At 32.1% G+C, this 27,893-nt stretch overlaps 2 protein-coding genes across 2 annotated transcripts in view; one reads left to right on the top strand and one right to left on the bottom strand.

The window, feature by feature from the left end:
- Window positions 1-337: 337 nt before the first annotated feature.
- On the top strand, window positions 338-20,463 carry LOC134234145 (uncharacterized). The gene is made up of 8 exons (XM_062716204.1): window positions 338-704; window positions 12,255-13,011; window positions 13,274-13,294; window positions 13,878-13,990; window positions 17,756-17,823; window positions 18,074-18,501; window positions 18,768-19,100; window positions 19,902-20,463. Exons 1-8 carry the CDS (start codon window positions 579-581, stop codon window positions 20,273-20,275), a joined length of 2,220 nt encoding a protein of 739 aa, XP_062572188.1. The 5' UTR covers window positions 338-578; the 3' UTR covers window positions 20,276-20,463.
- A 3,218-nt stretch (window positions 20,464-23,681) lies between these two features.
- Window positions 23,682-27,893, bottom strand: part of LOC134234172 (fibrillin-2-like) — a 32,940-nt gene continuing 28,728 nt past the window's right edge. Inside the window, 9 exon segments of the mRNA XM_062716232.1 lie at window positions 23,682-24,021; window positions 24,168-24,183; window positions 24,821-25,032; window positions 25,189-25,259; window positions 25,368-25,480; window positions 25,676-25,911; window positions 26,155-26,222; window positions 26,478-26,593; window positions 27,504-27,679. Coding sequence (XP_062572216.1) covers window positions 23,832-24,021; window positions 24,168-24,183; window positions 24,821-25,032; window positions 25,189-25,259; window positions 25,368-25,480; window positions 25,676-25,911; window positions 26,155-26,222; window positions 26,478-26,593; window positions 27,504-27,679 — 1,198 coding nt within the window. The 3' untranslated portion in view covers window positions 23,682-23,831.

Here is a 27,893-nt window from a genome sequence, read left to right as displayed (position 1 = left end):
ATTTATAAAATATAATACATGTAGATTGTCAAAAACTGAGGAATCTGCATGAAAAATATACCTTCTTTTCTCTTTGTTTTTATTTTTGCTATAAAAACCACTCGTATACAAGCACCATTATGGCTAAAAACACATCCATAAAAGGGATGGCGCCAAAATCTATTGTACAATTTTTTGGCGATACACACGAGTTAGTCAATTGTGCCCCTCCGGTACTAGAACAATGAGCTTATAATGACAGCCCGAGGACCGGGCTATTGGCACAATTCCACACGTCTGTGCTGTGGTTCCGCATCATTGAATTCTTACCTGTACCGTCGATACACGGACCCTAATAGTCACTGGCCCATTCCATCGGCCAGGAGACGATACCGGTTCCTCTAACTAAGAGGGGAGATGTCAACGCGAGTCTATAAGCAAGTTCCATCAGCTGGAAAGTTGTTTATTGATTTGTTTGAAACCTAAATTTGTGTTGTTGCAAAGGAATATACTGTGAAAATACCATATAATGGAAAATAGTGAGGAAGATTTAATGATAATATTATCTGGATTACTTGCATTGATTTAAGATTTCTGTTATGGATAACACACCTTCTTGGGTTAAACATTTCGAGGAGAATTATAAACTCGCCAAAACCAATGAAGCTGACTTTCCGTTCAAAGATTCAGTAGCCAATTCGACGAATGATGCTGAAACACAGCCGGTAAGTTTGGAATTTTTTGAGGAACGATGTTACATTTTCCTTGTTCGAAGTCTTCGAGGACATGATGTTGCAATTTAAATACTTTAATTTTTCAATATTTCTCAAGATCACATTGTTGCTTTCTCAATTTCAAGTACAAGTATTTTAGAGTTATCTTGGAAGCCGTTTTCAATTATCAAATCTCTCGTACGAAAGACATCTTGGGTTCGATGTTAAATGTTCTGCCTCTTGACGAGCTTCCAGAAAGTTTTTAGGGGATAAAACGTTTGTCATCGTTTTTCAAATCTCCAACTTTAAAAAACTGCGGTATCTCTGTTGATATCAAGCATACCAATTTGTGCTACAGTGTACAAACCCTATATTTCCTTTACTTAGCATAGCTGTTTTAGTAAAGCCAAATACCTTCCGTAACGATATATAGAGACATCCGTGTAAGTTCTGTTTGTTGATGAATTAAAAGAATTTTTTGAGTCAAAAATGTCAGTATTGCTTTTAACGAAGAGGAAAAAAGTGGGGGTCGATGCACTCTTTGTCAGCGAGCCTGGGGCTTGATTCCTCTACTGAAAGTTTATTAGTAATGCGTCCGGCGTCCGTCCGTCTGTCCGTCTGTCTGTCTGTCTGTCCGTCTGTCCGTCTGTCTGTAAACAATTTTTCAAAATGCTACTCCTCCTACAGTTTTGGTCTAATTTCAATATAACTTGGCACACAAATAGACTACACTAAGATACATAATTCTGTGTATCGGTTTTTGATTTCGATGAACGGTGTTGCCGTGGTTACTAAAAATAGAAATTTCTGTGAAATTCTTTCAAAATGCTACTCCTCCTACAGTTTTGGTCTGATTTCAGTATAACTTGGCACACATGTAGACTACACTAAGATACATAATTCTGTGTATCGGTTTTTGATTTCGATGAACGGTGTTGCCGTGGTTACTAAAAATAGAAATTTCTGTAAAATTGTTTCAAAATGCTACTCCTCCTACAGTTTTGGTCTGATTTCAGTATAACTTGGCACACAAGTAGAATACACTAAGATACATAATTCTGTGTATTGGTTTTTGATTTCGATGAACGGTGTTCCCATGGTTACTAAAAATAGAAATTTCTGTGAAATTCTTTCAAAATGCTACTCCTCCTACAATTTTGGTCTGATTTCAGTATAACTTGGCACACAAGTAGACTACACTAAGATACATAATTCTGTATATCGGTTTTTGATTTCGATGAACGGTGTTGCCGTGGTTACTAAAAATAGAAATTTCTGTAAAATTCTTTCAAAATGCTACTTCTCCTACAGTTTTGATCTGATTTCAGTATAAAGTGGCATACAAGTAGAATACACTAAGATACATAATTCTGTTTATTGGTTTTTGATTTCGATGAACAGTGTTGCCGTGGTTACTAAAAATAGAAATTTCTGTGAAATTCTTTCAAAATGCTACTCCTCCTACAGTTTTGGTCTGATTTCAGTATAACTTGGCACACATGTAGACTACACTAAGATACATAATTCTGTGTATCGGTTTTTGATTTCGATGAACGATGTTGCCGTGGTTACTAAAAATAGAAATTTCTGTAAAATTGTTTCAAAATGCTACTCCTCCTACAGTTTTGGTCTGATTTCAGTATAACTTGGCACACAGGTAGACTACACTAAGATACATAATTTTTTGCATCGGTTTTTGATTTCGATGAACGGTGTTGCAGTGGTTACTAAAAATAGAAATTTCTGTGAAATTGTTTCAAAATGCTACTCCTCCTACAGTTTTGGTCTGATTTCAGTATAACTTGGCACACAAGTAGACTACACTAAGATACATAATTCTGTGTATCGGTTTTTGATTTCGCTGAACGGTGTTGCCGTGGTTACTAAAAATAGAAATTTCTGTGAAATTCTTTCAAAATGCTACTCCTCCTACAATTTTGGTCTGATTTCAGTATAACTTGGCACACAAGTAGACTACACTATGATACATAATTCTGTGTATCGGTTTTTGATTTCGATGAACGGTGTTGCCGTGGTTACTAAAAATAGAAATTTCTGTGAAATTCTTTCAAAATGCTACTCCTCCTACAATTTTGGTCTGATTTCAGTATAACTTGGCACACAAGTAGACTACACTAAGATACATAATTCTGTATATTGGTTTTTGATTTCGATGAACTGTGTTGCCGTGGTTACTAAAAATAGAAATTTCTGTGAAATTGTTTCAAAGTGCTACTTCTCCTACAGTTTTGATCTGATTTCAGTATAAAGTGGCAAACAAGTTGAATACACTAAGATACATAATTCTGTTTATTGGTTTTTGATATCGATGAACGGTGTTCCCGTGGTTACTAAAAATAGAAATTTCTGTGAAATTCTTTCAAAATGCTACTCCTCCTATAGTTTTGGTCTGATTTCAGTATAACTTGGCACACATGTAGACTACACTAAGATACATAATTCTGTATATCGGTTTTTGATTTTGTTGAACGATGTTGCCGTGGTTACTAAAAATAGAAATTTCTGTGAAATTGTTTCAAAATGCTACTCCTCCTACAGTTTTGGTCTGATTTCAGTATAACTTGGCACACAGGTAGACTACACTAAGATACATAATTTTTTGCATCGGTTTTTGATTTCGATGAACGGTGTTGCAGTGGTTACTAAAAATAGAAATTTCTGTGAAATTGTTTCAAAATGCTACTCCTCCTACAGTTTTGGTCTGATTTCAGTATAACTTGGCACACAAGTAGACTACACTAAGAACATAAAGAGACTTTATCAGATCATTATTCTATTTAATGCTGTTTATAAAGTTTCAAATCCCAGCTGCTTAAGTACTTTCTCTTCCTTTGCTATAAGTTCAAACCAGTAGAGCTTCAGTCTCAACAGAGACTTCTGGTTGTACCAAACTGTTGTAAGACTCTTTCGAGAATAGTATACATTCTAAGTTTCGCTGTTTTGAGATTCGTGTTTTTTAAATATTTGAACTTGTCATAAGTGTTTAAACATAAAATATTAATTTATTGTATATAAACCAATTGGAATTCCTGTAAGTATGGTTTGCAACAGTTTTAGGAGGAAATTAGCATTTTCCGCGTGTGGAGAAATGACATTGAGAAATGCCTGTTGTGATAGAACTACGTGAACACCGCCTTCATTAGCATGATTAATTTCCTTCTAAATGAACTTAAATATTTATTAATAAAATGTAAAATTTATTCAGCACCTAAGACGTAAGAACACATTGGTTAAGGTGTTATGGTCAACGCCCTCTTCTAATGATTTGATTCACCTACCAAAGATTTTGATTTCTCTGTTATATAAGTTTAATCCAGAAAAGGAAATCCTTGGATCCATGTGATTTAAATTCTTTAAAAAAAATTAAGTGACGCAGAAGGAGCTTAAATTTATTGATATTTTTATTTTAATACATCTGAAGTGTTAATAATGATATAATTGAACTTCTATAGTTACTTAAAAACAGTTAAATTTCACTTAGATTCAAATTATATTCAAGTAAAATCCTAAGTGAACACATTTCAATTTATGTGATAATATACAATGATATAGAGGGATCCTATAATTACTCATATATGTTAGCATTCCTCATAGGCAGTTCTAGGTCTCACATACCGATCGTCTGTACAAATTACAAGTCATTAAGAACCGCTGATTAATCTTTTGTCCTAATCATTAGCGGTCATCAGTACAACACGTCCAGAGTTATGTAACTGTCGTGTCTACTGTGACCTGTAGTCCCGTAGTAAATGGAAGAACCGTGTTAAGGGGAATTTATAGTGACGGAATAGTACCCTTACAGCTGATAGTCAGAAATAGGTCAACTTAACGTTAACAAGATTATCATCAGAAAGGTCTTGTATACACGTATTTACTGTAGGTCATTTTATTTTAGGTTTTTGGATTTTTACTTGTCAATTAAATTAATTTTTTTATTCTCGAAAGCGAGAACACATCATAGGAGACACAATGAGACAAAATGAAGAAAAACACTCTCATGGCTTTGTTATATTTGTATTTTCCCTCACAGTTACATACAGAAAGGATCGTGTATATATACATGTACTAATCAAGGCTGGGGACAATTAATAGCTAGCTAGAGATATAGTTTACGCTGTACAGTGTTCATGATCATACATTCTTTAAAAGTATGACAGGAAATTTTTGACCACCATTGAATTTCAAACGTTCCTACTTGATTTTTGCATAAATTCTTTATGGTGTTTTAATTATCAGCGAAAAATGAATTAAATGTTGGAACCATTAAAAGTACTTGCTTCAAATGACAACTTTTCATACTTGCAGTTCTTGGATTATGCGATTGGAAGTTATTAATTGTTTTTTGTATGAATATGTTAAATAAGACATTGTTTTATATATGATTTCGATTAATTCATCAAAAAGTCATTGCATCATTGATATTTCATGTTCAAAATTTAATTTCTATGCGGATATTAATGAAGAAAATAGAAAACATGAATAGTTGATAAATTTAATTTTTTATATTTACACTCTATAGTTAATTAAAAAATTAAAACACGACACGAGATTCGTAAGACGACACGAAAAAGTGTTCAAGGCAAGAATGAAGTTACATGAATAGTGAACAATATTGGGTGAAAAAGACAATACGGAACATACTACACCATATATCGGAAAATGGTATGAAGGACATAACATTTATTAAATATTACGCTAAAGGCATAAAAACGATGTAGAAAGCTTAAGAAGGTCGAAGGGTGTGTTGATTGCCACATTAAAAGTGCTTGAAATGTAAACTACAAACAATTACATAAGATTCAAAATTTAAAAAAAGTTTCAGACCTTAATGCACAAACATACAAAAACTCCAATGTTTTTGCTTCAAAATAAAAAATAAGATTTTAACATTTAAATTATTGAACGGTTGGAGTCAATAAATCTCTGGGATGGTCTTTCGAAACGTTGTAACTAAACCTCTTTACTGTCAACTTTGTTTTTTTCCTTTCAACAAATAAAACCTCTTCATTTTTTGCAATATTCCGCTGAGTGGAGACTTTAATGAAAAGGTTCAGCGATGAAGGTATAATAACCGGTGTATATGATTAATATGGACAGGGAGAAAGGTTGTGTCGGTATAAAACCGCGAAATAACGATATTACGCGTCAATAAAAAGGAAATAAAACGCAAACATGACCGGTACAATCAGTCGTGTAAAGAATGGCCGAGGGTGGATAACATACAGATCCATTGACATGTTAATCACCACATCATTTCACTTAATAGTGAGAATTTTGAATTAAATACAAGTTAAATACCTCCCCCGATATTTTTTATCATTGTCATGAGAAATAATTGAAATTGCATGATAATAATGTTTTTATAACGATTGAGTAGTACAATTAACAGTAAAACCTGACTTATCCGAACAGAACGGGTTCCTAGAAATTGGCCGAATTAGACAATTAAATTCCAAAATTAGACAACTGAACTTTTTTAAAGGAACCGCAAGTTTACATCGAACTAGGCATAATTTCAGAATATACAATATCTGAATGAGACAAGTTTCACTTTAGAAAAGGATTTTTTTTTTAATGGCTGCATTAATAAAGTTCCTTCACGAACTTTTTTTTTTAAATATACAACAGAAAGGTGAAGTCTTTGAAACAATAGCTCGCGTGGCGCAGTGGTTAGAACGTCTGCTCCGAGGAGTTGATCTTTGCGCCCGGGGTTCGAATCCCACTGTGGAAAGTGGAGACTGGTCCTTCGGATGAGACCGTATAAACCGAGATCCCGAGTAGAATTAGTTGCTGGCACGAAAAAGATCCCTCACGGCTCAATGGCCCTAAGTTCCGAGAATACGACAAAATTTGCAACTCTCCACCGGCAAGTGATGGCGTCATCAAACAACAAACAAAAATAATAAAAAAACCCACTTTAAAACATTAAACAAAAAAGTAATAAGCTGTGATAAGAAATTGACATTGAAATAAATGTGAATAGTAGAATAAAATTCTAGTACGCCACAGTATCATGTAAATTTAAGATCTTTCCAGCTTCAGGATAATTGAAATGACTCTTGAATATATTTTCATCTTTGGAAGATACATTTGCGGATACAGGAATTTTTTTTTTCCAGGAGAGGGGGCCCACCCCAGTCCAAAAAAAAAAAAATCGTTTTTTTCTTGAAAAAAATGCCTTTAAAGCTTTTTTCATAAAGTCTTTAATAACTTTTTACACCAATTTCACATAGATCCGCGCTTCCGAGGAGGGGTCCACGTTTTATATTTAATAGGGGTTTGGGGGGGGGGGGTCCATGGTCACTTTTGCTTGGTTTAATTTAAACATTTTTCTACTGTGCAAATTCCGGGGGGCGGGGGGGGGGGGTCCGCATCCCCGACTTACCCTCTAGATCTGCGCATTAAGATGTATTGAAACTAATTTTTTGGCGCTACTTTTTACTTCAGTATATACATGTAATAATTTTTCACTGTGAGTAGAAGTAAAACAGTAAGTGTTGCGTACGTCAGTATTCTATCTAACCAAACAAATAATATCTACATGTAGTTTAAAAAATTACCCAAAAAGCATTGCCTATAGCGAAAACTTATAGAGAGAGAGAGAGAGAGAATGCCTTTTCTTCTCTAGCCTAATTGAGAGATGTAGCATCGTTTTGGAAAGGGGGATTGGGGCTTGCCAGTCAGGGAAAGAAATTTAACTTTCCTGAAAAAAAAATTACCAAAAAAAAGTTCAAACTCGAAAATCCTCTTACGTGTGTGTGTAGGAGTGGGAAGGGGGGTGTAGGTATGTCAGATTGTTTTAGTTCAACATTTTATTCATGTACTACTTTAATACCCTTACTTGACTAAACTGCAACAAAACTAGGGGAAGAGTGTGAGAGGCCTCTCAATAAAAATCTACTAGTAAATTTAAGGTATGCCTTAAAAAAAGATGTAGGGACCACCTTCTCTGATGCTACGTGCCTGTAGGTCTTGGAAGAGGTTAATTCATGGGAAGGGGGGGGGGGTATTTAATCCTAGTCAGCAATATAAATTTTTTAAACCAGACAAGCCTGAATGAATGAGTTCACATCTCAGTTGAATGGATTTGACCATAGATTCAGCATTTAGATGGAAAACATAACTCGTGCTCAAATGAGAACCTAACAAATAACACCATTCAGCACATGCATTAATATACACGTTTGTACAATGTGGTGGTTACACAATGGACCACAAAATACAAAAAAAAGCTATTGATGATAAGTTGTTGCATGTTCAATGTCCGTGGCGACACCAATGACGTCTCTAGACGTTAATGAAGCGTGGTGCCCTGATTGGAAGTTCTCAATCAAAGCAGAAATGGCCAAAAAACGCAATAACGCCCAATCCATGACACATGTCTCACATTCTATTGGCCCCTTTATACACTGTACAGTAATGGCATGGAATGGACACGATATTTCGATTCATGGGATCTGGTAAGTTACGCGTTTTGATGGATGGATGGATGGGGGTTGTATTTTGGCATAAAACTGTGTTGCATGTGAAAATTTTACATGCTTGACTAAGGGTAGCTTAAATTGCGAAATTAATCGTCACTTATGAGATTTTCTGAAGATCTCCTCTGATCTGAGCGTACTTCTGAACCTATATCGGATAAGTAAAATGTATGCAAAATATTATTTTTTGCCCCGAGAGAATAATTTTATCAACCAAATGTCTGAATTTCAAAATGAAATTCTTGGGATGTTTATCTACGTATACAATTCCAATATTCATGTTTAATATTAAAAAAAAAATGTCAAAGAAAGCTGAAAAAAGGAAGCTTATATACCCGAAACTAAAACGACCTTTCCAAAAAAGGTTAAAATCAGCAAAGAAGTACATGTAAAAGTGCGTGATGTATACTGGTTTTTAGGTCTGATTGCTATTCGGTTCACAAAGGCCACAAGAACTACTAACCCAAGTATATGGCACGCCAAATTCACAAAAATGAGATAAACCAAGTTTCACATTTGATAAACTAGGTTTATCGACTGTAAACTATAGTTTACAAACCGTAAACTATAGTTAACGATCACGATTCTTTAAGTATAGTTTTCATCTGTAAAACTATATTTAACGGTTGTTAACTATAGTTTACGAATGATAATCTAAGTTTATCTGTCTGTAATAAGCGTTAACAATAGATTTTGTTGAAAAACATAGATTCACGTTTGTAAACTATAGTTTACAATCGTAAACTATAGTTAAGAGTTGTTAATCATAGTTTCATAAATCGTGAAACTATATTTATCAGATCGTTAACTATAGTTAACGGTTTGTAAACTATAGTTTACAAATCGTGAAACTGTATTTATCAGATAATCTATGTTTTGCAATTATATAATATTACGGTAAACATAGACAAAGCTGTAAAATATAGATTAACGTCAGTTTACCTAAAACAATTTTATCGGAAAAACCATGTGAATTTGCTTTTTTAATGTACATTATATCATTTTGATAAGACAGAGCTGGTCAGCCTAGAACAATTTAGCAAAAACCATATTTGCTTTTTTATGTACATTTGAATAAGGGCCACAAATGAGACTGGCCACCCGTGGTTCGGGCGTTTCAATTTATTGTACAGTGAAACCTGTCTCATCCGACAAGCACTTGGTGACGAAATCGGAATAGACAGGGTGTCGGATTGAACAGTGTAAAAACATGGAAATTAGTATAACTGGAAACAATTCAACGTCGGAATTCACAGTGTGACGGATTGTACGATTGGGAGTTTTCATTGTATATTACATAACGGTTTGGTGAATTTATTTGAATATCAAATGACAATCACGAATGTTCACAGATTCATTAATTTCTTATAATATTTGAATAGTATGATCTGCTGTATGCCAACTATAAAGCTTTACCTGTACATACAGCCATTATGGATCAAACAAGTATGCTTGATAAAAAACGTTGCTAACTTGTATCATAATACTGCATAACGTATGTGCATTGTTTCACCTCATTTAGTTGGAATCTTTGCATGAAATCTGGCGGGTTTCAACTTTCGAATGAGCCTTTTTTATGTACTTTTTCTATTTATAAGAAAATACAATCATTTATAATCTGAGAACAATTAAAAAAAATTAAAAGTATATCAGAAATAGAATTTTGTCGAAAAGGACACATTGATTAGGAAATAAATCAATTATCTTTTCAGCCAGGAATACGTGATTTAAATAATTAAATCCAGCTGTTGTTTTTAAGCTAAACACTTTCATTTAAAAGATCACGTTCTTTATATGAAATATGAATTACAATGAAAGTAACAGAGTAAAACAATTAGTAATTAAAAAGAAAAAGAAATATATTACTGTTCTGTAATGGTCTGGCCTCGCACGTTTGACCTATATAAATATATTGGTAAAAACCATCCTTTAAATGATTACTTTCTAAGTTAATTAATTCTTTAATTAATCAGAACAGTTTTACAAAAGACAAGGATATCTTGAGTTATAACAATATATGTTCATTTTGTAAATTCATAAGCATCCATCTTGCTTTTCGTGTTCGCTGTAAGAAAACTTTAAAAGGTGGACTAATTTTGAAGATGCAGTAACAAGTCTCCAAAATTCAAATATTGAAATTACGCAGAAAAGGTCCAACTGCATGATTGCAAACAAGAATAATCAACTGCATCGTGACAAATTTACAGATTTATGAATGCTATAGTTGGAAAACTCCCTTGCAATTGCTATTATTTATAATAATAATTAAATAAAAAGCAACTTTATCATTTATAACTGAATAGCCACGTAACCATAAAACAAACTCTGCTATGTGTCTGAGTTTTAAACCGACACTCCCTAAAGGAAGAAAGCGATATTAATAAAAAAAAATTAAGATGAATTTTGAATTTAATGTCTGTAATAGTAAGAAAAACTTTATGGTTTTAATTCTTTGGGTAATAGATCATTAAGACATGTATAATTACCTCACAGTTGAATGTCAGGGGGTTAACTATGGTGTACCTGGTTTTCTTGTGGTTTAACTTTAACGTTTGTTTCTGATAGAGCGTTGCAGGATTCTTCCACCTATAGGAAATATCAAAATTACGCTCTATTGAACAAATCAATGATATGTAAATATGTTTACGAACAATTAATTTTTAATGTAAAATAATTCACTTTCACATATTTCACGCAATTGATAGACCATATTTTTGATAATTAAACTTGGAATTGATGGTTTATGATAGGCGTTTTTGACATGCATGATCTGTAATTCGCTGTATAAATCTTATAATGACTGTCAGTACTTCACAGACACACACTGACGCTACATGTCAATTCTACCTGTATACCCTCTACTTCCCTGTATCACCCCGTAACTCCCTGTATCATCCTGTCTTTCACTGTATCACTCCCTGTTATTCTCTGTATAAATCTTATAATGGCTGTCAGTACTTCACACACACACACTAACACTACATGTCAATCTACCTTTATACCCCGTATCTCCCTGTATCACCCCTTACAACCCTGTATCCCTCCATATTTTCCTGTATCACTCCCTGTAATTCGCAGTATAAATCTTATAATGACTGTCATAGTACTTCACAGACACACACTGATATTCCATGTCATTTCTACCTGTATACCCCGTAACTCCCAGTATCATCCTGTATCTCCCTGTATCACTCCCTGTAACTCTCTGTATAAATCTTATAATTACAGACATACATTGGTACTACATGTCAGTTCCACCTGTATACCCCGTACCTCCCTGTATCATCCCTGTATTTCCCTGTATCACTCCCTGTAATTCGCTGCATGGACAAAAAAGGGATTACACAGGCACTATAAATAGCTATCAATGATTCTTATCCAAATATTAATGATTACAAAGATTTGTGTATTATGCTTTGCTTAAAAGTTTGTGTAATGCTACTGATGTGTTTGATGCTGTCATCACTGATTATACATCCAGAATTCTGAGTTATGTATCATATCCTCTTGGTCTCCGTCTTAATTCACCTATATGTTATTCTTATACATTTTATTTCCTAAAAAAATAAATGTAATATTATTAAAAAAAAACATCGTGGATTTTGCCACAATTTATCGATCATACTAAAACAAGACTTTCCGTGTTTGGGGTAGGGTGAGTAATGGGCATATGACGTAATTCTTGTGTTAGAAATATTCGTTTGTTCTTCGATAAGAGCAAACCTTTGAATGATTTTCATTGATAAGAATAAATGTGGTGACCGGAAACACTTATATATATGTATATTTCTTACTTGTAATTGCACATGCATTATTTGTAAAGTAGTGTAGCTACATCAAAAATGAAATAGATATGACAACTTCTAAATATTTGACACGCCGTTTGGTATTATATTTTTAATTCAACTTTTCATTATACGTACAAAAGGGTACTTCGTTTAAAAAAAATGAAAATAGTTATGTTGGAATAATTAAAATATTAATGTTGAATGTGTTGATGACTAGATTTATAAGAATCATACGTGTGTAGTAATAAAATTGTTTCTTAATGTACTTGCAGAGGCAACTTCATCACAGCCAAACATATGCGGGAGAACTTTCTGGCCGGAAACTATCATCGAGTCAAATAATACCTAGAGTTCACACTGCTCAGTCGGATTTAAATTGCTCAGTATCAGAAGACGAAAAGAGAGTGAAAAAGAGACGTCGGAGGCGACAGATCGAAGAAACTTCTGGGTATAGTACAACCTCCCTCAGCGAGGTCTCAGAAGTAGAGAGCCCAAAAAGACGCGCCAATCGACGTCCAAACCAAAACAGTCCCAGCCGACGACAGGAAAATTTGTCGGAAGATGGGAGATATAGTGCTGCTCAACAAAGGAGAAGGGACAATCTTTCAGACGATCGAAGTCGTGTTAGCAAGACTTCAGACACGTCTAAACGTGAGGAAACAAGGAGAAATAGCCAAACTTCGACATTTTCAAATACAAAAAGAGACTGTGATAGGGCATTGGTTCGAAACAGCCGCATTCGTTCTACAACAGACAGCTTAGCTAGTGCACATAGTAAAACAAGTGTCCATGATATCAATCAAAGACGTATAAGTTCCACTTCTTCTAGACTAGATATTCAGTCCTTGGCCAACAGGAAACTGTATGGTTCGAGAGAAACATTAGACCCATTTGCTTTCATCCAACCTGCACCAGAGCCATTTGGACGTAAGGTTCGCAAAACCTGTCGTCCAATATTTGGAATGTGTGTTATGCTTATTCTTGCTGCCAGTTTAGGAGCTGCGATATATTTTGCAGTAGAATTGAAAAGTAAGGATATTTACATCAGAATTATATTGTGGTTATTAAATGATCTCTTTAATGTTTTCATTTGCTGATTATTTGTAAACCTCTGCCCCTAATATCAGAAAACATAACAGTACTTGAATTTTGTATGTAAACTATTTACAGGTAGATAGCTTTGAATTTCGATAACTCATTTAAACAGTAGAGAAATGCTGTTCAAAACTTTTCATAGAGGCACACTATGAAAATGCTTAAATAGTCATTTTATTTATATTCTCTTTTCCAGAAACACATGAAAATGAAATCGGTAAGTAAATTATAAATAGAAAAATGACGTTTTAAAGTTGCATAGGAGATTATTACTGAATACCAAATTAACAATTGAGGACTTTGCTCATGTCCAAGTCCTGGAAGGCCACACAAAATTTGTGTAAAGGCTAAGAACAAGACGTCACTGTGGGTTTCGACTATCTTTTTGGTGTTATTTTACTGCGTGAAACCGCTTAATTAAAATTCACAGTCTTAATTCACAAATAACAACAAATAGTTTTCATTTTATGGCAAGGCCAACAAAGATGTTCTGGAAAACATTCGGTTTTGTGTCCTTATTTATAATTTGTTTCTTTTTCCGGTAAAAAAAAATGTTTATTTGTGTAATGATCATAGATAATCTTGAGTAGATATTTTAAAGAATATTTGCAGAAGAAATATACCAGTATACATGTACCAGATCTATAATTTTTCAAATTTTAAACATAATGGTTTAAAAAGTGAGCTTTAGTGTACCTTTTTGCCAATATAAAGTAAGAAGTGCCCCAGGACTCATTACAAATCATTAATATACATGGTATCCTCCATTCCATATTACAGATATATTTCTTTTTTTGCAGAGATGCTTCGTGCCAATTTAGCTTTGAAAATCAAGAGCAGCAATTTTGATGAGAGCCTTGAAAATCTTTCATCAAATGACTTTAATAACATCGCACTGGCGTATTGCCAACAGGTAATTAATTTATTTCTCACGATTGCGCATGCATCATAATAAAATTGGTTAACAACACTAAATATACCGACGATGCATTATAGCTCACGAATCCCACGATATTTTACATTGTAAAAGTATTTCTACCTGATTTTTGTACAAATTTAAGAACAATTCTTTCATTGGAAAGTATTTTTTAGAGTGAAAATAGAATTTCGATCAAAGGTATCTCATTTGTCAATTGTTCTCAATTGAACTCATATAAAATATTTGATACAAAATGCTTTTATATAGAAGAATTCGAAATGACGACGACCACACAAGCTTTTTTCCATATTCAGTAATAACCTGTTTTTTTGTTTAAGTTCCGACTTTATTTGATTACATCTGTAACCCCACTGTCAATGTTAGGAGGGCTTGCTGACAATTATAGTCATATAATAACGTTTGTGTCTTATATGATCGTTCATATGCAAATATGCCATGTCAATGTATTTTGGTAGATGAATATATTGAATATTGCACAAGTACGAAAATGTTATCCTGGCATTAACCTGATGTGATAATGAAAATAAAAATATATATATATATATATAAAACCAAATAAAATTCGTCTTCCGTACGTCAAACATTGTGCAAGAGCGCTGTATTGTCAGTCTACCTACACCCAGCAAAAACTCAGTGGTCATTTACTTCCTGCTGACCACAGAAAAAATAGAGCCGGGTTTATAAATAATACATATACATCACCCAGTCTTTACTCAGTGTCAGTATGGTTTTGCATGGACGTCGGCAAACTGTCTATTGGGAACTCGGATCTTAGGAAATAGAGGAGAGGGGGCTAAAATATCAGAATATCAGACGATAAGGATTTTCGTTTTTACTTTTGCTCAAACAAAAAAAAGTTTAAAATATAGATATATAAGTATTGTATAAATATTAGGGATGGGACGATATACCGATACACCGATACATATCGATATTTTCCTCTAAGATACGGTTTACGATACAAGCATTCAAATATCGGTACGAAACGATACACGAACGACCTATCTAAAAATTGAAAATGAAAGTACCTGTTCTTGGAAAATGGCGGCTTGTACGAAGCGAAGAGATGATGGTGATATTACAAACATACTGTAGAACTAATAAGTCGTTGATTAGGGGTAAAACGTTTTCACTTTTAAGCAGCCTCGGAAGATTGGACAAGAAAAGTTCAGAATGTAAAGCGTGTTATACTGTTAGTCAATCTTGTGCTTTTTTGTATTCTCAACTAAGCTACAGACTTTCAGCAATTGATTATACTGTAAATGTGATGTTTTTTAAATTTTTTAAATGAAATTTTAGTCGGTGTTCTTAAATGAACTACACAACTGTTTGTAAACAACTTGTTAATAGAAGCTTGGTATCAATAATATGTACATGTATATTTTTTGTGTTTGTAAAGTTTTAGTCAATGAAATTGATGAACTTCTAGTATTAATTTCAAAGCACACATGATTTTATATAGTCTAAGAATAATTCATTGATTTAATGTCAAGACAAAAAAAAAAATGGAATAAAATACTAATTCGTTTGAATAGTTTTATTATTTATAATGTAACAGTTGATTTAATGTCAAGACAGAAAATGAAATAAAATACTTTTTAAAAATAATTTTATAATTTATTATAATATCGCAACTAATATATCAGATATGTAATGCAAGATCTTTATCGTCCCACTTTTACACTTACGTGCTCACATAAACACAGCTGTTTTAAGCAACATACAGAAAATGAACTTTAACTTTTATGTACTTTTAGATTAAATTGTAAAACTACAATAGTGTTTATCACAAAGAGTGCCAAATATCAAATATTTGAATGTCTCAAGAATTTTCCTTAAACAAGAATGAGTAATTGTATGAATATGCACACTCCATGATATTTTAAGTAACATGCAGAGAAAAGAAAACAATGAACTTCAGCTTTTATGTATATTTAGATGAATTCACGAAAGTGCAATGAAAATGTACCACAGGCAGTGTCAAATATATAATATTTGAATTTCCTACTATTGCACAAATGGGCAATGTTGGAGACATTTGTGAGACCTATATATCTACACTATCTCTTGTTTGGTTAATGGTCTACCTGCCGACTCCCCGATCAAGACATCGACTTACTTGATTTACGTCGGATTGTCATTATTCCATCTTAGGGCCGTATAGTGCGGCGTGATACGACTGTCAAGAAAAGGCAACAAAAATTCCGGATTTAAACGAACCTGTCACACACTATGACAAATTCGCCACAGACAATAGGATAACTACTTTACTTGCGGTTTTTTTTTTCCACTGAAGAGAATGGGTATTATCTTATGCAGCCATATAATAGAATAAATAGAGTCAACATTTTTATTATTAAATGAATAATTATGTTAAGTATAGCATCAGAGATAAAATAATTAATTATGATGAGAAAATTAAATTGTGGAGGTAAAAAACGTGTGCATATTAAAGTTTCAAGAACCATGACATTATATCTTAAATAATATAGGTATTTTTTTACATAAGTAAAAACTCAATTCAGTTTTTTAAACAACATACACATGTTCAATATTATCAAACCGCTTGGTATCAACTCATTCTTAAACGAATGTAAATAATTTTTTGTACATATTTCTTTTTTTATACCCCCACTTGAAAAGTGGAAGGGTATATAGTGATCGGGATGTCCATCCGTCTGTACGTCTGTTATGCTTTGGAGTATCCATCTCTTATCTGCAACTCCTCTTATACCACTAAATGAAATTTAATGAGACTTTCACAGAATCTTTGTTTTATAGTATCATTATATACCTCTTATTTTGCTTTCTGATCCGACACATATTTTTGGTTTCCCACAACATGGACACAGCCATTCTTTCTAATATATTGAAAGGTGCCCATCTCTTATCCACAACTCCTCCTATACCACTGAATAAAATTTAATGTTAATTTCACAGACTCTTTATTACATAATGCTATAGTGCATCTTCTATTTTTTCTCTTTGGTCTGACACTTATTTCGGGTCTCCCAGAGCAAAATAAAACATGGGCTCTGCCATATATGTGAGGCGGGGATATCATTTAGTTACATGTACCTCAGTACTTTCAGTACTTTTAGTTTCCTCGTTCATTTATATTTTAAAACAAAATTATGTCGTTTGCAGTGTATCACGTCCATTTACAGCATAAATATGCATTTGCATGTTATATTAAAAGATTACCAGCAATAGAATTTACGGACCAAATTTTTTTTAAAAGCAAGCATTAAATTCTATACGTTATTGCTACATCTATATCTCGAATACCGACGTCAGTTATTCAGTGTCAAAAGTAAGGAGTATACTGAAAACATGTACTGTAATGTTTAAAATGTTTATTAATGTATAAAATTGTTTTTTAACACGCAAAATGAAGGGAGGCACGTTGAACAAAACAATATTTACATATTAAGAACATTAAGTCATCAGTTTTGTGTTGCTCAAAACATCTGCTTACTAAAAAATAACATAATCATTTTGAAACATTTTTTCATAGCAAATTTTGAAATGGATATTAAATGACGTAAAGTCTTGAACAACGCACATTGCGAAACTGAATTTATAATGATAATACTTTTTCCCTTTCATGAAAAATATTTAAGAAAGTATATTTTAACCTCAATGTACGTAATGGATGCATTCCTTTATCAACCACAGCCTACACGTTCATTCTGTATTGTTGTGTTTTTTAACAAATGTAACATTTATATTTTACAGATGGATACGTTTTACAAGAAAAGTCAGTTTGAATCCACGTATCGTGGATGCGAGGTTTTGTCCATAAAGTAAGTACTAAAATATAAGTAGTACATAAGCAACCATTTAAACATAAAGAAGTTTTTCTGCATAATGGGGCATTTTGGTTCCATATCCTGAAATCAAAATTCAAATTTTACAAATAAATTACATTATTCTGATTTATTTGAAAAGCCTTTGGACTTAATTTGAATTATAAACGTTTCTATATTATATTTTACTGTTACAGAGTTTCCAATGAAATACAAAACTGACTTAACTTCTTTTTTTCTCTTTTAGAGATAAGCACATCAATTTTACCTTATTTTTCGTGGAAAAAGACGCCTCAAAGAGGGACATAATATCTGTGATAGAAACATCAGCTCCAAAAGTCAACACAACATCATCAAACATAGCACTGGTTGATAGATTTGAAATAGAATTAGATGAAGTTAAAATTAAAATTGAACGAGAAAGAACACCAGTAGGTTTCAATAAAATACAAGAAAAACCCACTACTCAAAAACCTACCACTGTTAAACCTTCCTCAAGCACTGTGCACTCTACAAAACCTACAACTACCCAACCGTCATTAACGAATGCAACGTCATCGACAGAGAGCGTGACTAACATAACAACATCTTCCACCACCAAGAAATTAACAACAACCTCATCTGTTAATCAGAGTACTGAAAGTATTGTGTCTGTGGAAGCCACCAGGGAAATGTGTAAGTGACAAAAAGGATTCAAATAAAAACGTTTTATTTATAGTAAAAATAAGCTGTTCGATTTCTCGTGTTTGAAAAGAAAACATTTTTAGCTTTAATTTTCTTTATTGTGTATGAGTTTCAACGTACATTTATATACATGAATATATGCACTTTTAATACACAATAATGTTATTAAAATTAAGATTTATGATAATGCCAAGAAACTGTTTTTCCAAATAGTCTTTCCTGTAGTAAAAATTCAATATTTTACTGCTTTTTTACAGTACTTGCTTGGGATCCCTGTTCACTTCAAGACGGAAGCTTTTACAGACATCCAACCGACTGCAATAAGTATTTCCAGTGTGAACACAAAAAGTCAATACTACAAACCTGCACTGGAGAATTGGTGTTTGATGCTTCATCAAACAACTGCGTCCATGACAGACCAGGAATGGAATGTCCAGACCCTGACAAAGCTCCTCCCAAACCCCCAGGTTACAAACCCGCCAGTCCTAAAACTACCACTACCCAAGTGACAACTTCTCCATCCCCTACGACCACTACAGACACAGTATTCACCAGCAATCAAACAAGATCTGTCTACCCCGGAAGACCCAGTAAGTATTCATTTCTATCGATATATGGTAGCTTTATTTCACCCTTTGAGTATCTTTTGTTTTATGAATCAACAAAAATCAAATTTTGTGCTTTTTTGCTATTTTTGATGAAAAATATGTGTAATGCCTACGTTTATATATTTTGTTTGTATAAATTTATTACATTATTATACTTTAAATCATTATTTAACGTATGTTTTTTTTCTTACCGGAAGTCTTTTTAGTTAATTTTGAAATCAAAATCTTTCTAATAAATTTTAACAATATTTTGGTTTTCAATGGTCATGAAAAGAATATAAACATATTCACTTTATTGGAATATTTTATAAAAGAAATCAATAAAAATCAAAATAAATAACTGAAAAAAAAGATGTACTTTTTTGGTACATAGTTATAATATTAATTTTCACCCTCAAATTAGGGTGTTGCGTTTCTATTGACTGTGAGTATATTTTGTTTGTATAAATTTATTACATTAATATACTTTAAATCATGTATGTCTCCAATCTTTAAATAAATTTTGCAAACAAAGTCTTTCTGAATAATTTTTTTCAAAAGATATAATGGTTATGTAAAGAATATAAACATATTCACCTTATTGGGGTATTATAAAAGAAATCAAAGTTAAAATGAATTAAAAACAAAAAAATATTCTTATTTCATTAAAGATTTGACAAGATAGAGAAACTGATAGTGATATTCTATGAATTTTAAGAAAGGATTAACCACACAAACATGGAATCCACCTTATATATCATTGTCTTGCATCAGCTGGTATATATATATTTTTTATTTTTGTAGAGTATGAACGAGAACCCTGTTTAAAAGCAAAAGCTGGAACTCTTCACCCTCATCCCGATGACTGTAAAAAGTTTATACAATGTATCAGCCTTAACAAGGGCCAAGAACTCACATGTGCCATGAACCTGGTTTACGACCCAGATGCTCAAACGTGTATCTACCCAAAGAACGACTTAATCTGTCCGGATATTCTCCCTTGCTTACAGAAAAGCAATGGCTACTTTGCTCATCCGTTCAATTGTAGTTTATATATACAGTGCGAGTCCGGTCAGGAGAAAATTCAGACGTGTTCGCCTGGACTAATATGGGTTCCGTCTGTCAATAGTTGTATGTATCCAACGGACAGTAACTCCTGCAAGGATGAGGCCTCGTGACAAATCATTTTTTTTTCCAAAGGGAGACTATTATTATATTATTAATCACATTTTGTTATGTTGTTATCATCTTTGTGACTATTTATCAAACAGTGGTATATATATTTATCATTTGAAATGTACCCCTGATTTATGTTGTTTACTGTATTCCTACATAGGAATAATAAACTTGTTGACAAAAACACCAAGGTCTGGTTTATTATTATTCTCATTTTATGTATATATGGGTAATTTTGTCCCATATCCTTTCAGATAACTTCAGAACATTTTGAATTTTACCTTAAGTCTCTTAAAAATCAGACACTAAAAGAATTTTGATACAAAAATAATATTTGGAGATATTCATAACAAGATGGTGTTTTTAACACTTCATCATTCTAATACATTCTCATGCTCGGAATTTTTCTTCTGAATGGCATATAATAATAAAGCGAATGTTTCAGGCTTAAAGGAAATGTAATACATGTACTCAATATAATCAAATAATTTCTGATAAAATTAATGTTTCTTTTAGCTTTCAGAACTAAAAACGCTTATTAATTGTTCAAAAGTCGTAAAGAACATTGTAGTAGTGAAGTCAATACAATGCTACGACACCATGCTGTCTATAAAACATTTGGAGATGAGGAACAATATTCAAGATCAAAAGTCCATAAAACAATACAAAACAGGAGCCGAGCAAACACGGACCTCCAAAACATAGAAAGGCCAAAATAATTGATTTAAGAGACAACAAAGACAGAAATAATTGAATAATAGTGAAATACCACAAATTTTAACCATTTCAAGACCATGCCAGTATGGGGATTCAGAGTTTACTCAGTGCTTTGTGTGTTTATGTTATTATCATCATTACATATTATGAACAATTCACATGCATGTTACCGGAAAGTTCTGTTGCCTAACATTTTATTACCATAAATGTAATAATTGTCATAACTTTGATGTGGATTGTCTATGAGAAAAAAATCATTTGCATTAGTTTTTGCATTATGGAAATGTAGCCAGCGTGTTAATAATATCTACCAACCTTTTTAAGCCATTAATTTTTTTTTCTATTTTCGTCAGCTATATAAGATATATTTCAAGGAGAAATTTACATTGAGATGCAGGTGGGAGAAGCAGTCAATGAAGGAATATCTTTTTTGGATCTGTGCCAGAAATAAATAAATAAACTATTGTATTCTGGAGCAATCAATAAATCGGTATCTGTTTCTACTTTAATACTGAATTATAGGTTTCTTCTAATAGCAAGGAGGAAATAAAACGTTTGATTAATTGTTAGCTAAATTAAAAACTGAATTCACTTCAATAACGTTTAGAAATGATGCTCGACCTTAAAATAATGACGATTTTTGACCAGCAAATTTTATTTTTATCTTTTAAATAACTAGCCCATTATGTAGGAAAATAAATACAGGAAAACTAACAAATTTTAGTTAAAATTTCTTCTATTAATAGTTCATCTGGGCTATTTATAAATCTTCACGCAGTATAAAACTTAGTGATTGGTGTTCATCTTCAATATTTCTAATTTTGACATATAAATTTATTTTTCAGTGATTTTTGACAGATAAAACTAATAGAAGGAGAACTGAAGTTTGTCATTTATTATACGCAAACATATAACAAAGTAGTAAAGGTTAGATTCTACAGGCTGTAACTTAGACAGTAAATCATTGAATGAAGAACAATGAACCGGGAATTGCAAGTAAAAAAAGTAAGAAGTGCTTTACTCATGATATTTTAGATTTACTTATATGAGGAAAGACCACACATTGTTAAATATTTCTTCGAAGCACCTGGTGTAGTAGTATATTCGACATTTATGATCCGTTTAAAAATAAGAAAACAAGTAACATGGTGAGTACATATGATCGTAGGTGACCTTAGGTCAAATGTACTCTATCTGCAGTTTCTGGAAAACGATTTGACAATGAAAGAACGTCCAGTTAAATAAATAATTAAATAAGAAAATATTTTCACCGTTCTTCGCATGCTAGCGAAAAATAAACTTAGATAATTCAGTCATTCCACATGGAAATGACATTCTAATTAATGTATGTTTTAGAGATATAAGTAAATAATTATGTGTCATTTGCAAGTTATTTAGTAGAAATAGTATATATAAATGTTGTCCAAAATCGTATATAGCGTTTAAACTTAAAAGTAATGGGCGCATCTTAGCTGAAAATTTCAGTAAATGTTTATTTATCATTTTAATATATGTTTTTTTTTGATAAAATATAGCAAAAAAAAGATTTTATTATGCTTGAATGTGCACTTTTGTTTGAAAGTAAAAAAACCAAGGTTTTATTAAAAAATACACAAGTTTGAATTCAAAATTAAAGTTTTAAATATATAAGACTTAATTAAAATTATCCTAATTCAATTCCACAATCAATTTTGTAAATTTGTAAAAATTTTAAGGCATTTGGTTAATTTTTGGCATTTCTCGATTTCAAATAAAGTGGTAAATAAACACAACACACGGAAAATGGCGACGTTTTATGACGTTACGGCACACCGGAGAGCAGTTCCGTTTTGATTCGATGCTGTAATGATACCTTTAGAAACTTGAAATGACCATAGAGGAAAAAAGATTATAAAAATATCACCATATCTTAACATACAAATGAAATAGGAGTTTTCTATCACAGTCTTTTTTGATCTGTCCCTGGGGAGTACAAAACATACGGACAATCTCCTAATGTAATAGCAAAAGACGCTGTCACAGTAGACCGCCGATATGAGATTTTCTTTTAGTTGAATGATGATGAGAATATTGTCCGTAACTTACTGTTAAATCTTCAGAAGATCGCATAAGGGTGCCAGTTGGTTCATCGACTGTTTATGGAGACTAAAGAATGTGTATCAATGAAATTCCTAAATTTAAGTCGGACTCATCCAACTTCATTTTCAGCAAAGATAAATGGTGACGCTGTTTTAAACACTTTGACGATATAATCCATGCGCCGTAAGGCGATACAATACATGTCATAAAATCACATAATTTGTTTATTTATGCATATATTTATCTGAAATTTGCTGTGTATATTACTAAAATATGTACTAAATAATAGTGAAAATTTCAGAACGCAGTGAAGTTTATTTTTTACACTAGACAACTTGTCCACGATTTTACGGGACAACCCTTGTATAAATGTCGTCATTATATAGTTTAAACTTAAAACCGACACCACATTATTCGTACAGTAGAAATAAAAAAAAAACCCACAAATAAAAATTACTTTTAATATATATCCATGTTTATTTGTATTCAATATGTAAAAAATGAACATGAACTTTTATTTGTACGTGAATACAAAGAAGATTTGAGTCGAACACAAACTGCACTCATTTTAGTGCAAATATTGATATATCACTAATAACAATAACTAAAAAGCACAATTGCAAATAATAACAATAATTGATTTAATTTCATATTATGACAAAAAATCATGATGCGATGAAATAAACATGAAAGGTTAAATAAATACACAAAAATGAGTCTATGAATCTGGATTTCTCAAACAAAAAAATCTTCTTTTCCCGGTTAACATTTTATTGACCCATCGTTGTTATCACATTGGTTTCTGTCCGGAAAAAATACGGTGTTTCCCGGACATTCAAACAGGTAAGAGATTCCAAAGGAGCATTTATAGAACTTGTGACAGTTTTCGGGCACGGGGAGGTCATGTTTGGACCTTTAATTATTTGTAAGGTCTGAACAGGTTATTCATTATCTTACTTTAAGGGCACATAACACAAACAAAATTTCGATGCATGAAATGATATAATTTTTTTTGAATGATTTTTAATGTAAATGGTATAAACAATCAATTTCTAAAATATAAAGAAATTTAAAGTTTTCCTTGATGCTTAGATAAACGATTCTGTATCGTTTTCTATGTAAATCTATACAAAATTTTGCATAAATTTTTGTCATTGTGGAAAAATCTTACAAATTCTCTAACTTTACCAAAGAGGATATCATTTAAGTTACCTATTTTTGAAGTTACCCTTAATTTAGGTAGTCAATCATATTCAAATTGGCCTGTAGTGTCATTTAATTTAATTTATTGATCTAATATTAAATCAAAGTAGGTAAATAGGCAAGACTCCAAAGTTCATAATTTTTTTCCAAAAATATTTTCTTGGTACGTGCAATGTTGCTAGAGATATAGTTTACTACATCTTTAATAGAAGTAAATAAAAAAAACAAATAGTTTGGAAAGTTTTTGGTTTTACAATGAAATGATGATCTAATTGTAACCTTGGTGTTTCAATCATCATACTGTTTGTTCCTGTGTTTTAGTGAAAAACTATAACGCAATCATTTCATTTTGTATGGTATTGTGAATTTTTTTCTTGCCATGATTTGCAATTAAACAATATTGCAAAAAGAATCTCCTTTATTTCACTGTACCACGGATAAATTTTTTTTTAAAAACAGAAAATGATTTTCCATGAAAAATCTACTTAAATATATTCAAATCCCAATCAAATTTTGACAGTTAATTATTACCTATTGTTTATACATACCTGGTGGCAGTGAGTAAGTAACTGTGGCCTGATTAATGGCCAGGGAGTCATCAAACACAGCCAGTGGACCAACAATTATTGAGATCTCCCCATTTACTATAGCTCTGGGGGCATTCTCTATCAAAATCCCGTATATAAATTCCTGAAGAGTAGGATCTTGTGCACCCTTAAACTGCAGGATAAAATTGATCTTATCTCTTCCATTTTCTTGGCTGCAAAAAAGGCAAAACATACATAATTCCTAGCATATTTTTTGGTTTCAATGATTACGCTTGTCAAATATACACTAAATATCAATAGAAATAGCAATGAATGAATGAGTTCTACACCGGGAGGTTTTTTGGTTGCGTTGGTTGTTCAATACTTACATAAAAGCCATTACTTGACACAGTTCGTAAATATTCTTAAATCGGTCTCGAGTGGAATAAAGATCGGTTAACTGCAAAACAAAAAGACCGTCATGAAATGAAACAGAACATTAAGATATCAGTATATCTACAAATATTCCAAATTCGAAAAAAGCAATGCATTGGGCAATTCTACTCACATATTGGCAGAAGGGGAATGCCAATGCCTTGAACTCCTGGGATTCTGAGTTTGCTAACTGTTGCGTGTATGTCAGATTTTTTAACACAAAGGTGATGTTTATCAATGTTTTCACTGCAATTGAATGAATAGAAAGGTAATTAGATTAAGAAAAGAAATTGTTTATCAGTTCTTTTTCATAAGTTTTATATTACAACAATATTTTCAATAGTACATCTTAGAGCATACACCTATATAAAGAATATTTCTCAAAGACAACGGTAAACGGTTTTTACCGTTCTTTTAAAGGAAGGAGCAAAGAATACTCACGAGGACTTTCCGTTGTTATGGGAGCAGAGGTTGTTGTAAAATCGGTTATATTAATGGCGATGTTGTTGTATCCACGATGCAGATAGACAAACTGAGAACCGATGAACATCAGATCCAAATTCTCCACGTTGTAATGTGGAGCTCCAACACTGATCACGTTCGTTGTCATGTCACGTGACACTGTGTCAGTTCCATTGAAGACCATTATGAAGGTCAAAGTATGTGGTGCAACAGACCTAAAACATGAGAAATTATGAATTTAGTATAGCGAAATCTGGTATAAAAAAATGAGCTTGTATATTTTTGATGAAATAAAAATTACTATATCTGAAGAAAAATTATCTTCACAGTTTATGGAGAAAAGAAAAGATGGATAGCAAATACTCAGTACACATGTTCTTTTAAGTAACTGGACATAAGTAATTGACTACAAGTAAAAAAATCTATTGTTTGAAATTTTTAAGTATGAGGAAGCTTACCCAATATGATCAAAGAAACAGCGATAATATCGAGACGATAAATTACTGTTTTGAAAGAATGAGTCAATCTGCAAATAAAATTATTCAATAAAATAATTTATGCGATCATTAATTTATCAAAATTGAATAGAAGAGATAGTTACTTCCTTGTTAATATTGAATTATAAGTCTTAAATGAATCATTAAGGTAATAAGCTATTAAATTGACACATGAATATTAACAGTAAACCATATCAACTTTTATTTAGGATGCCTTTTATGGTAAATTTCATATGAAATTATCTCTCTAAAAATCATAAATATCGACTGACACGCATACTTACATCATTGCAAAATGAGCTTTCAAAATTCTTAAATTCAGTCGAATTACTATTCGAGTATTCGGGTATGTATCGGAAGTCATCGTATATATACATCGTCATATTCGTAAGCCATGAATCTGCAACAAATCAATGCAAAGCCATTGGCAACCAGTTTTCATTATAACAATCGTCATGACTGCGATGTAAATTATGTATGCAAGTTTCAACTTTGTATTTCATGAATATGATATATGTTTTTACAAATATTCATATCTTAAGATCTGAAAAATAATAAATTCTTTTAATTAATTGGATAACTTGAAATATTTTCCTACAAAGCGTATTTATTAGAAGTCTATTGAACGAAAGAGTCATGAATTGAATTTAAAGCGAAAGCATATATTTTTGTCATACGATGATTGCAAATTTTGCACTGAATACCTTGTACATTGGATACTATTAATGCCATATTTATTGGAATAAAACAATTCTAATTTTAAGAGACTACATGCGACTATGGTTAAAATAAAATCGAGAAAGAGAGTAAAGTTTCGCCACGTTTTTCTGCTGGCATAGGATTATAAGTCAAAAACTATGACAATAGACAGAACTTCAAGTACATTTATCTTATTTAAACATTTTAATATATGTGATGCCAGTAATACTTAAATAAACGTTGAATTTGTTGAATAATATGCAATATTCGTGACAATGCTTTATTTTTTCTAGATTTAAAATAAAATTCTACATTTTTCATTTTTCTTAATTCATTATTTCATTGTCAAGGAAAATGACAACCTCCACAAACTAGTTATCACGTAAAAATCTTTACCCAAATTCTTGATATATGTGTCTTTTAAAAAATAACCAACAAAGTTTTAAATAAAAAAACGTTGAATATGGGAATATTTGACTCATTACTTTGTTAGTATAATTCTCTGATTTTTCAAAAAGATATATTTTTAATTAAAACGAAAATTATAAAGTTAAGACATTCTAATAAGGAAATAAATAAGAAACTACATTAATTATACAATGAAGTTTTACCGTGAGCTATTCTGCCTGATACGATGAGTATATCTCCGATTAAATGGACAATATAGTTGAGATATCTGTATTCCCGAGTCGTTTCAAATATTGCGTCTCTCAGTTGTACATCGAATCCAGAGGTGTAGTCATGCCCTCCCAGTGTAAGGACTACCGATATGTTCAGGGGGTCTTTCCTTAAACGTAAATTGACAACATGAAACATAAATGCCACATACCAAAAATAGCAGCTGCTACTTTTTCTTCTCTTATATTTTCATCTTCACTAGCCAAGGGTTTTCGGTTCATGGGGAGCGGTGCGGACCGAAAACCCTTGACTAACGAAGATGTTATATTTTATAAGCATAGGAGATGATATCTGTTAATTAAAATGAATTCTATCAAGTTCTT

This window comes from Saccostrea cucullata, unplaced genomic scaffold, assembly GCF_032062105.1.
Source record: "Saccostrea cucullata isolate Sc308-1 unplaced genomic scaffold, CSIRO_AGI_Scuc_v1 ctg237, whole genome shotgun sequence".
In the NCBI taxonomy this organism is placed as follows: Eukaryota; Metazoa; Mollusca; class Bivalvia; order Ostreida; family Ostreidae; genus Saccostrea; species Saccostrea cuccullata.
The sequence above is the reverse complement of the archived record's forward strand: the minus strand, read 5'-3'. Positions and strand labels throughout refer to the sequence as shown.

Coding starts and splice junctions, on each gene's coding strand:
- LOC134234145 (XM_062716204.1), top strand. CDS start 579: ATGGATAACACACCTTCTTGGGTTAAACATTTCGAGGAGAATTATAAA. Junction 705..12,254: donor ATGATGCTGAAACACAGCCG/GTAAGTTTGGAA, acceptor ATGTACTTGCAG/AGGCAACTTCATCACAGCCA. Junction 13,991..17,755: donor CACTGGCGTATTGCCAACAG/GTAATTAATTTA, acceptor TATATTTTACAG/ATGGATACGTTTTACAAGAA.